The sequence below is a fragment of the Mya arenaria genome, chromosome 11 (genome assembly GCF_026914265.1).
Source record: "Mya arenaria isolate MELC-2E11 chromosome 11, ASM2691426v1".
Classification (NCBI taxonomy): domain Eukaryota; kingdom Metazoa; phylum Mollusca; class Bivalvia; order Myida; family Myidae; genus Mya; species Mya arenaria.
The window spans coordinates 38765162-38777651 of record NC_069132.1 but is presented as its reverse complement, the minus strand read 5'-3'; the positions used below and the strand labels follow the sequence as shown (position 1 = coordinate 38777651).

The 12490-nt window shown below is 35.7% G+C and overlaps 1 protein-coding gene across 1 annotated transcript in view; it reads left to right on the top strand.

The window, feature by feature from the left end:
• Positions 1–12490, top strand: part of LOC128209368 (uncharacterized) — a 30889-nt gene that overhangs the window by 2626 nt on the left and 15773 nt on the right. Inside the window, exons 2-4 of the mRNA XM_052913389.1 lie at positions 3442–4651; positions 10869–10940; positions 11407–11576. Coding sequence (XP_052769349.1) covers positions 3737–4651; positions 10869–10940; positions 11407–11576 — 1157 coding nt within the window. The 5' untranslated portion in view covers positions 3442–3736. The remainder of the gene's footprint in view (positions 1–3441; positions 4652–10868; positions 10941–11406; positions 11577–12490) is intronic.

Here is a 12490-nt window from a genome sequence, read left to right as displayed (position 1 = left end):
TATTTTGTTAGGCAGGATTCTAATAGCAAGTGAAGGAGTATTTAGGACGCAAGTAGCTGTAAGAGGGCTTATACACTCGTATGATGTAATATCATATTGAATAAAAATGAAGCATATTGTATGTAAAACCTATATGAACATAATATTTGCGGAAAGACAGAAATGTCTTTAAAGTATATAAGTATTTACGAAAACAATGCTTACAATTGCATACAGGCCAATAACATAACACAATAAGGTTGTCGATTACCGACGAGAAAATATTTATCTTTCTCACAATTTTCAAAAGGCTGTCGAAACTTAAATGTAACTTATTGAAAATGATCTTTTCAAACAGTAGACAATGCTTTTTGAATCAATAGCAAGTAAGAACTTTAAACACCATTTAAAATTCAATCAGCTAAATATTCAGAGAGCTAGGCTGCAGATCAGAGGTATCAAACTGCCTTATAATCTTGCGACTGTGTAATTTAAACATTGCTCTTTTGTAATTTTCAACGTAATAAGGTTTTGTGGGAAATTGCAATCGGTTGTGAAATATAGCAAAACAGTACGATCAAACAGTTCTTGTTGAATTAGTGTTGATCTAATAGGGTTCACCATATCTTATAAGTTTGGAGAAAAAAACTCATTAAAAACGTGACTTGAATTAAAGCACCCCGACCACAAATAATTTTCTTATAGCCACATTTATCTTAATGTTGAAATTTGATGCCTGGTAGACCCCGCACAGAATACAACCTACTTTTTTAGCCTATGCAATTGCAGATAGCCAATTATTAAGTATTAGGCTTAATCATTAAGAATTTTATCTTTCGCGGGTGTTTAAAGGTCCGTCTATTGCCACTCATCCGATACACCATCCCTGCGTCAGATTTTGGGTTGGGCAATGATGTGATATTTTAAGACAGTTAGTACTTGAAGTAATATTTTAATCATTAAGAAGGGTTCGTTAGTTACGCTCAGCCTGTCCATTCTTAATCATTAAAATGTTACTTCATGTCATCTGACTATTACATACATTTGGTAGCAAGCCTTTGAACATAAAAGTATTACAATTGTATAAATGCTCTCCATTTACCGGAATTGAATGACATATTTTGCAACCCTTGAAGAACAATACAAACACTTGTTTGATATATTACTTTTGGTATTTTTTTATAATTTCCTGTCCGGAAAACCCTTTCAAATGAACCAAAATAATTCGAAGTCAATTGAAATCACCAGAAGTTATCTGATCTGTGTACCTCATACCTTAAAATCAAATAAATATGTACGTCGAACACGGTTGGCTCGAACTCCCAGGGAGCGGCAAAAATTTCTCAAGCCTTAAATAAATAGAGCCAAGCGAGAATGTTTACCTTCAGTTTCTAGAACTCGGTCTTTTACATCGAGCTAACGAGGAATTCGAGCCAAGCGAGTTCGAGCCAACGGGTTTCGACTGTAGTTCTAATAAGGGTAAAGTGGTTGGTGTCCCAACACGCGCTGTGAATATTTTGTTGGGGTGGAGGGGGGGGGGGGTGACGCATGCGTCCCCGTCCACCCTCATCTCCCCCTGAAAACGGTAGTTCATACAAATCCGTATCTAAACTATACGCATATTTGATTGATTTCATCTTACAAAAATCAATGAAACCTAATTAGATTTGATGGTAAACAAGATCAGAAACGCGCATGATATGGCTTAAAATCAAAGGTTAAAAAGATAAGAAACCCTTAAAGTTTACATAGCTACCGAGCTAAGATTTCGGTTCGATTTTTATTACAACAAAGTCATAAATTACCTACTGACGGTTGCAGAATTTTCGTATCTCACTTGAAACTAAAGTGGCGATTAATAAGGATTTACAAATTCTCTGCATGTTATCAAATCGAAGTTTGGTAGCGTTTATTTAACTTCTGATCAAGCTTGGTTCTTTCATAAACATTATCAGAACTTTGATAAAAATTCTACCAGTCGTTTGATTCTTACAGTCTTACATTCTCCATTGAAGAAAGATAAAACAAAATAAAAACGAAAAGAATATGGTTCATTCAAAGATATCTATCAAATCTAACTTTATACAAGGTTCACAAAAGGAAAACCGACACCTCATTCGTGTACTTGAATTTTAAGTCCAAATATAGCATACTAAATTTTATGAGTTAAGAGTTAACTAAGTGTTTCTTATTGGATTGTATTTAAATATGTATATTTAATATAACGAACTGACCAGTATTCCAAGAGAAACGTGTATATAGGCATTATATATTCATTTATCTTTAAATTTATATATTTCGGTCGTTCGTTCGTTCATTCATTCATTAGTTCATTAATTAATCAATTATTTAATTTATACATTTATTCATTCCTTCATTCAATCATTCATTCATTCATTCATTCATTCATTCATTCATTCATTCATTCATTCATTCATTCATTCATTCATCCATTCATTCATTCATTCATTCATTCATTCATTCATTCATTCATTCATTCATTCATTCATTCATTCATTCATTCATTCATTCATACATAAGATCATTCATTTATTCATTGATTGATTGATTGATTGATTGATTCATCGATTGATTCATTGATTGATTGATTGATTGATTGATTGATTGATTCATTCATTCATTCATTCATTCATTCATTCATTCATTCATTCATTAATTCATTCATTCATTCATTCATTCATTCATTCATTCATTCATTCATTCATTCATTCATTCATTCATTCATTCATTCATTCATCAATCCACTCACTCACTCACTCACTCACTCACTCACTCACTCACTCACTCACTCACTCACTCACTCACTCACTCACTCACTCACTCACTCACTCACTCACTCACTCACTCACTCACTCACTCACTCACTCACTCACTCACTCACTCACTCACTCACTCACTCACTCACTCACTCACTCACTCACTCACTCACTCACTCACTCACTCACTCACTCACTCACTCACTCACTCACTCACTCACTCACTCACTCACTCACTCACTCACTCACTCACTCACTCACTCACTTCCTCATTCACTCACTTCCTCATTCAATCATTTATTTATTTATTCGTTCATGCACTCATTCACCCAAGTACTAATTTATTTATTTATTTTATTTATTTATCAAGTCAATCTTTTCCCTATAATTTGTGCTTTATTAGCTTCATTTACGGTATCCCATTGTCATTATGCATGCACATTGTAAAGATTAAAGGCTATGCATAATTAACTACGCATAAATCTGCTATCTTACGATACTGCCGATCATCATTAATGATAGTACAGCATTTTGTATACACTCGTAAACTGATATGTCAACCTGAGGGCAGTGATTTGCCAACGTCATGGTATTGTTCCAACGACAATGTTCGTATTTCTCATTGAATATGATTGAATTGTAGATAACGCTTTAAAAGACATTACTTTTATTTATGATATTTCAGTTATAAGCTCTCGAACGAAAAAGACCGTGGTTGGAATAAAAGATGACGGCTGAAGACGGCTTTGGGAACTGGAGACTCGCTCGATCAAGCAGGGCGATGGTTCTTCTTATATCTACGGCCGGTTAATGGACTTATTGTTATAAAAGATATACGAAACATTCCATGAAACCCTAAACTTAGGATACGAGGAATAAATAACGATTTTGATGAATGCAGATTGGAATATTATGTAAATGATCTGCTATTTGAGTTTTGTCGTCTGCTATGAGTTTGTGTGGATTAACGGAATGCCTCAATGGCGACGGAGGATGATACGTTAACAGTAGTTCTATTTTTGATCTCATCCTTTGCACTCGTATTAAATATTCTATCCTCCATTGTTAAATTGTGTAGAGATTTTTCGAACCCAAAGCTTTGGAGGTATTCATTACTCTATCAAAATATCGCATATTGTTTTCTGTCTATAGGGCTTATTGCCTTATGCGCGTTCTTGTATTTTGACGTCAAACAGTTGTGTGACACTGCGGGATTCTGTTTGCTTTTTGGATTATTTCAAACTTCCTTGGCTTATCTCACCACTGGAATTATATTATTAAGCATTCAAAATCCAGGAAAACCCTCGTCACTCACAAAATTTCATCGAAACGTGGTCATCGTTATCATCGCACCGGAAGTTGTTATCGGCGCCGTCATTGCATCACTACCGTTCGTCTCCAGTGCGTTATTTGACACCAACGACGACTTTGACGTCACGTGTTTTCCTGTACGCGACCACGGACAGCAGGGAGCGGCATTTGGAACGCTTCTCGTCGCCATCTGGTGGATTATTTTAGCCGCTATCATCATTTGTGATATAATTCTGGTGTTAAAGTTGTGGAAATTTAATAACCGCGTCAACTCGGCTCAAAATAACGTTTGGCAAAGCCAGTTAATCGCCCAAGGAAAGACCCTGATCAAAGTTTTGCTGATAGATCACATAGCGTTTGTGCTGGTCATTTTGTCAATAACCGTCGCCATTTACGTTGACCTGACATTTTTCAAGGTAAATCAAACATGGATTGTAACGACGTCTCTCGCGTTGACGTCAACACTTCACGGCGTCTTGTCTAACGTCACTGACGTCATGTGGACGGCGTGCTGCTGCCGTTACGGCGGTGTGGTGAAGGAACCACACCGGAAGTTGAAGAAACTTGAGCTAATGAAAATTGAGGTAAGTCATACACACAGTGTATTACTTAAGTTAAATTGTATGCTTTTTGTAGTTTGAAAGAATACTTACTTATTCATGATAAGAGTCTAGTATAAAAATATACATAAAAAATAAGTTTAAGAACGTTTTTCCTGAAGCGGAAACCCTTTATTGTTTGTTTTTTGGTGATTACTATGATATAAGCGGTTATAAATATCCGTACGAGTTTCAGGTTATTATTTTGTTTTGTAAAACCTGGAGCTCGTACGAATATTTATGACCGCTTATATCATAGTAATCACCAAAAACAAACAAACACATATAATTTCGGCTAGTGATAATTAGCAAAAAGCTCATTTTGATACAAATTTACAAGAATGACATCTGATTTATTATTTACACGCGGACCGCCTGCACAGCGCTGTACAATGGCAGTTTAATAGGTGAAACAAGTGTTTATGGTTATTGAAACATTTAATAACATATATTCATATAAAAACGCAGTTTTGGCATTGGAAATCTCAGATTTTCTCTTTGATATGGATTTGTTACCACCATAAAATACGCCTGATGAAATAACACCCAATTATATTACTTAACTGTTATTAAATTTGCAGTGTCCTTCTTTACGGTGAAATTTTAATATCGATAATCGTTCAAAAAACTTGTCAAACTATTTCAATGCTTTCAAATGACTGACAGTACGGCATGACACGGAATGCCGTTAATGATTTACAAAGTTCTAACATGAAGAGGCGTCCCTGAATACATGTCAGACCTTTATATGTTTGTTTTTAACCGTTGCTATAATTATATTGACATATATTTTAATTGGGCTATTACATGTCAATGAAGTCTTGCGCACAAAAACACACCTTCATTTTCAAATGGCATACAAGTCATACACTCAAATTTGGATTTTGAGTACTTGAGCCCCCGAGTGTAAACAACGAGTTTCTCCTGTTTGCGTACTCCATACACCATTGTGCGTACGACCCTTTGCGTACAGATTTTTACTTAAGAAATCATTTCATCGCGTAAAAAAATGAAAGTTTCATCTACGTATAACACATATCGAGAATAGTTTTTTTAATAAAATATTCCTAGTCATGCGCATTACAGGTCCAACTCAATGTGTTGACATGAGATTTTAACGGTAGCAGGTCAAAATGTTCATAAGCAAGACGTCCTCTAGTCAAAACGTCTAACTAAATGGAGACGTATTGACTAATCGACGTTTTGACCTTATTTTTTTAAATACCGGCCTACTTATAGGTTTGTACGTTGGTGATTTCCCCCATTATTAGTTTCAACGTATTTCATTTAAGGAATGAATTGCGGGGTTGATGTCATTATCGGGGTATGAACGCAATTGGGTTGGTCAATGTGTGTGGAGTCCGATAATGACATCAACCCCGCAATTCATTCCTTATATTTACACCAATAGTTCATTATTTCATTCAAGAATTGTTAAAAAAATACTTCATTTCATTTAAGGAAACCTTTCAGTAACCCGTTCTTACCCATTCGGTAAATAGAACGACCCGACTATAACCGGAAACATTTTTTTTCAAATGACGTCACAATAACGCGGGGAAAGATCAACCACTTGAAATCACTTTAAAACGTAAAATTGAAACACTTCTGGTACCAATATATTTGAAATATAATAAACTAACACTTCTAAAAATGTTGATCTATATTTTACGGGACCTGCAGACACAATACAACCAATAACAAGATCAATAGCTTTCATGTATATTGTTATGCAATGAATTACGATCCGAACATATCCGAAGATGTTGCGTTCATCGATTGATGAACGCAATGCCGAAAGGCAGTTCATTTAAGGAATGGAAGTTGAGGTGTAAATATTTATTAATAAACGTCGTATTGACGTTAACTCTGCAACATGTTGGGACGTTCGTGGCGGTAAATAGGCCACATGGTGAACAATAAAGTTTCAGAAAAAATACCATATACCTTAATTCTAAAGTAGTGTTATTAGCTATATGGCTGGTTTTGGACTTATACCAAAACATGAGACTTTCTTTTCAATAGCTTTCATATCTTGGTCACAAACGATGATCGAAATCTCTTTGAAAGTGTATTTTAAAAGGAACGCTATGCACACACATTATGAGGACAATATTGTCAAACTTTTTCTCCAGTTTAAGAGTCCTAAAATGATAAGACACACTTGTTCCATTTTCTAAAATATAACAGACATTTTCTTGTAATTTATTTGATCGGATTAATATCATATCATATCATATCATATCGTATCGTATCGTATCGTATCGTATCGTATCGTATCGTATCGTATCGTATCGTATCATATCATATCATATCATATCATATCATATCATATCATGTCACATATTGTATCACATATCATAAATCACATATCATATCACATCATATCGCATGCCGTCCCGTACGGACAAATGAATTTATACACTATAAGTCAGTTGCGATTTTTAAATCGCCTATAATTCACCACCTCACATATATGAAATCTTGATTTCTGCAGCAGTGATGGTCAAATATGCCATAACTGTTAAGAATGGACCCGGAACAAAAATCAAATCAAGGAGCATGGCTACATTTGGCAACTGATATTCAATCAATGTTTCGGCGTCTGGTAAAGAGCTCTCGTGGATTAAATGGCCCTTAATGAACTATAAACGGGTTGTGAAAAAATCGTTGGTACCAAGAGGTGGTGAAGAAAGAGGACTCGAACTTCATACAATACCTACTTGTGACATATTCGTACGTATTGTTCACACACGTTTGAGGAATACGTACGTATATGTGAAAATTACGGTTCAACATACCGTTCTACAATTACAAAAGATATAGCATTAAAATGGACTAGTTCACAGACTTTATATGGGCAATCATAGAAAAAAAATGTTCAAATTGAGTTATTTTTCTAATTTTATAGGGACTAGACACCACATGATACAATTGCCAAAAAAAAAGAAAAATGTCAAAAACTTACATATAATTCATATTGTTGTATACATTGCATTGGACCTTAATTACTGATGTATCATATTGCTTACGACACATGTAGTTTTTGAAGTTTTGGCGATTTTTTCCATTTCGAAATTTACTGGGTTTGTTTACCAAGTAAATCCTAGTAAAATTAAAAATAACAACATAGCTTCGGTATATGTATCTATTCACTATTCACGTGATTTTAACATGCTAAGTATACAGATTATTAACTGGAAAATCATTATGCGCTATTTTTTAATGGGTAAACTGTAGAAAGACAGCGACATGATTTTAATTTAATCATGTAAAATTATATATTTTCGGTCTAATACTAACTCATATTGACAATTCAATGCTTGTTTTCTGGAAATAACTTATTTGCCGATTTTGGGACCAACTGGGGTTTAGCCCCTTTAATGAACAAACACCAACAGTAACTGACAGAATGATACTCTTTTATGCAGATATTTAAAAATCAAGTCTGAAGTCATTAGCAAATTTATTCATATCATTATAAATCATATATTTATGAGTGCTTATAAACAAAACTCTTATTAAATTGTAGATGATGTTATGTCATTGTTACAAGCATTTTGTTATCATTTCACAAGAAAATATTTTGTTCAATATCTGACCCCCTTAACCTTTTACATGCAATGTGCAAAGAAAGACCGCTAAACTAAACCTACTGTCTGGTAAAATCCATTTAAGATCAGTATCAACAGGGACAAAGATTATAATTTGATTAATTACCTTATTTAAAAGACCATTTATTTCTTTTTTAAAGACTTTCTCACCACCCTCTAACAAAGAGAAATAACAAGGGCTATAATTACCCGCTGGCACCAGTAAACATATTTTCAAAAAAACTCGACAGCCTATATTCACAAATTCAAAGGTCATACGATTTTAACTACCCCATTGTGGAATGAATAGACCTCCGAAGGCCTAGATTCAGTTTGAAATCAAAAGCGTTATTTGGTTTATCGTTTCGCATGTTTCGTTTGTATTTTATCTTATCTTTCTTTTACAGAAGCCGAATTTAAGTTTTAAAGATCTAATTTATCAATCAATATTTGACATTCCGAATAGCGCTGCGCTTATTTCAAGTGTGTTTACGATTTACAATTCTGAACGAAATAAACCTTGAGTCAATATTTTTATACAATTCAATCAAAGATTTCGCATTATGAGTAAGTTTTATAAACCAAGGAGTGCGTATATTAGATACAATATCGTTTAAAAATTTTAAACAAATTGACAGTACACTCATGAAATAATAGACAATGATTTAGTCGACACTTGCTTACAACATTAAACCTACACGCAATACACTCATCTTTACAAGAATAAAACTATATCCCGCCCAAATTAAAGGATTACTTTAGGCAACGTTGTGTATTAATATCTTAAATACACTAATTTTGTAAAAGTTCAGTGTCATTTTTGTCCGAAATACATTCACCTCTTTAGGTCATGGTCCATTTTAAAATTACTTAACTATTTTAGGGACGTGTCGTATCTCACCCACAAATGACTCACTATTTTAAAACAGTGCCATATCCAATCTTATAATTACTAAACTATTTAAGGAACGTGTCATATCTCACCCACAATTAACTCACTATTTTAAGACAGTGTACTATCCAATCTTACAATTACTAAACTATTTAAGGAACGTGTCATACCTCAACCACAATTAATTCACAGTTTTAAGACAGTTTCATTTCTCTTTTACAAACTGTTCATTTTATTTATTCAGAAACACACCTCAACCATTGTTTACTGACTAGTTTAGGACAGCGTCATACCTCATCCAAAACTAATTCACTATCTTAGGACAACGTCATACCTCATATACAATTAACTCACCATTTTAGGATAGCGTCATACCTCATCTACAATTATTTCACAGTTTCAGGACAAAGTCATACCTCATCTGCAATTAACTCACAGTTTCAGGACAAAGTCATACCTCATCTGCAATTAACTCACAGTTTCAGGACAAAGTCATACCTCATCTGCAATTAACTCACAGTTTCAGGACAAAGTCATACCTCATCTACAATTAACTCACAGTTTCAGGACAAAGTCATACCTCATCTGCAATTAACTCACAGTTTCAGGACAAAGTCATACCTCATCTGCAATTAACTGACAATTTGAGGACAGCGTCATACCTCATCTGCAATCAACTCATCATTTTAGGACAGATTCATACCTCATCAGCAATCAACATCATTTTAGGACAGAGTCATACCTCATTTACAATTAATTTACCACTTTAGAGCAGCTTCATAACTCATATGCAAATAACTGACTATTTTAGGACAGTGTTATACCTCATACGCAGTTAACTCAATAATTTAGGACAGCGGCATACCTCATCTCAATTAACTCACTATATAAGAACAGCGCCATACATGGACAGCTACCAACTCACTATTTTAAGGACAGTGTCATACCTCATGTGTAATTAATGCACCAGTCAATTGTAACCACGGCCCCCAGGTCCGAGGAATAGGGGGACTTTGACCTACGGTCCAGCCAACCCCGGCTAAAATGGCGGGGACGAACAGATGGTAAAACCCCCGCCAAATGCCCCGCACCCAGGGACCCTAGTTAAGGCCCATTCCCCGCTATATTTAAAGCGAAGACAAAACCACCGCATTCACCCGTCACTGCGGGGCCATCTGAAAGGTAAAAACACGGCCCATTTCCCCGGCTATCCCCGGTATACCCCCGGACCGGGGGGGGGGGGGCTTGGTTACAATTGACTTGTGCATAACTCAATATTTAGGACATCGTTATACCTCATTAACGGATTACTTACTATTTGATGACAGCGACATACCTCACCTTCAATTTCCTCACTAATTTAGTACAAAGTCAAGCACCTAATTATAAAAAAATAGAATGTTTCATCCATAATTTGCTCACCTATACTTGACTTGTATCTTTATGCAAATGGTATACCTCACCAACATATCATAGGGTATGAGTTGCCTACTTGTATATATGTCGGCTTCTCACCAAATACGTTATGGATTCGATCCCTACCAGGGGTACTTCCTCGTGATCTCAAAAAAAATCATTGGTTCCTACTCAGGACACAAGCTGGAGATTTATTCACAATCGAGTTAGAATTCGGTTAAAACTTTGTTCACATGCTACTGCACTTAGGATCGCACCAGGTTAGCACAATATCATATTTAACGTCTCATCAATGTTATAGGCACCGGGGAAACTGCGTATGAAGGCGACGTGGACGGTTGGAAAACACGCAACCAAGCGGGGCATGATGAAGGTTAGTTGTATTGCTGTTTTCATAACACCGAACAAGAAGGCAATTACTGATTTATTTTACAACGATTGTGAAACAAGTTATAACAACATTATTTCAATCACTCTCGTTGGCATATTACGCGAGAATGTGGTCTTATGTTGTGGGGGAAACCGGAGAACCCGGAGGAAGCCCACTTGTCCAGCAAGGTAACGCAAAGCCAAACTCAAATAAAAAAATATTTATTAAACAGTGGTATGCTATCTATCGTTCATTATAGCTCAATCCTCTTTGACGATTATATATATTATTACGCCTAATATGACAGACTACTTATACCCACGAAAACAAATAATAATAGAAGGAATTTAGAATTAATATCTAATGCAAAGGGTATCAAGGGTAAAAGTTGAGATACATGTAACATAAAATAGCTACATTCTTAAAAAGATATATATGTGTGTAAAACACCTTAATTTGTATGCTAAAGGTATACGGAGTGGACCACCTAAAGTCCTGGGCCCAGGAAATCGTTATGCTGGGCATGTTGCGGCGGACCCAGCATCCAAGCCTCATCCAGTGTCTTTGGACCAACAGCTCCAACCCTTACTACGAGACAATGACCCTTATATCTGGGGATATTATTACCAGTGATTCCAGGTACAGTTGTATTTTCAGGACTTTATTAATCCGCCCATAGGTTGACTTTATTGACTACAGCGGACCTTGTACCTTCCCCCTAGCCAATGACTGTGGGATAATCGCTCCGATCCCTATTAAATGACCAATACCTTGGTATGTTGGATTGATTCTAGGAAAGTTCTGGCTCTTGTACATTATTAATCTGTTCATGTGTTGACTATAGCGGACCTTGCATCCTATCTTTGGCTAATGTCTGTGGACTAATCGCTCCAACCCCTATTGACGGACCAATACCTTGGTATGTTGGATTGATTCAAGTAAAGTTCATATTCTGGCGCCTGTACCTTATTAAACTTTTCGTTGGTTGACTATAGCGGACCTTTCACCTTATACTTAGCCAATGTCTGTGGACTAATCGCTCCAACCCCTACTGACGGACCAATACCTTGGTATGTTGGATTGATTCAAGTAAAGTTCATATTCTGGCTCCTGTACCTTATTAATCTTTTCGTTGGTTGACTATAGCGGACCTTTCACCTTATACTTAGCCAATGTCTGTGGACTAATCGCTCCAACCCCTACTTACGGACCAATACCTTGGTATGTTGGATTGATTCAAGTAAAGTTCATATTCTGGCGCCTGTACCTTATTAAACTTTTCATTGGTTGACTATAGCGGACCTTTCACCTTATACTTAGCCAATGTCTGTGGACTAATCGCTCCAACCCCTACTGACGGACCAATACCTTGGTATGTTGGATTGATTCAAGTAAAGTTCATATTCTGGCGCCTGTACCTTATTAAACTTTTCATTGGTTGACTATAGCGGACCTTGCATCCTATCTTTGGCTAATGTCTGTGGACTAATCGCTCCAATTCATATTGAGATACTAATATATTGGTATGTGCGAATGATTCAAGTTCATATTCT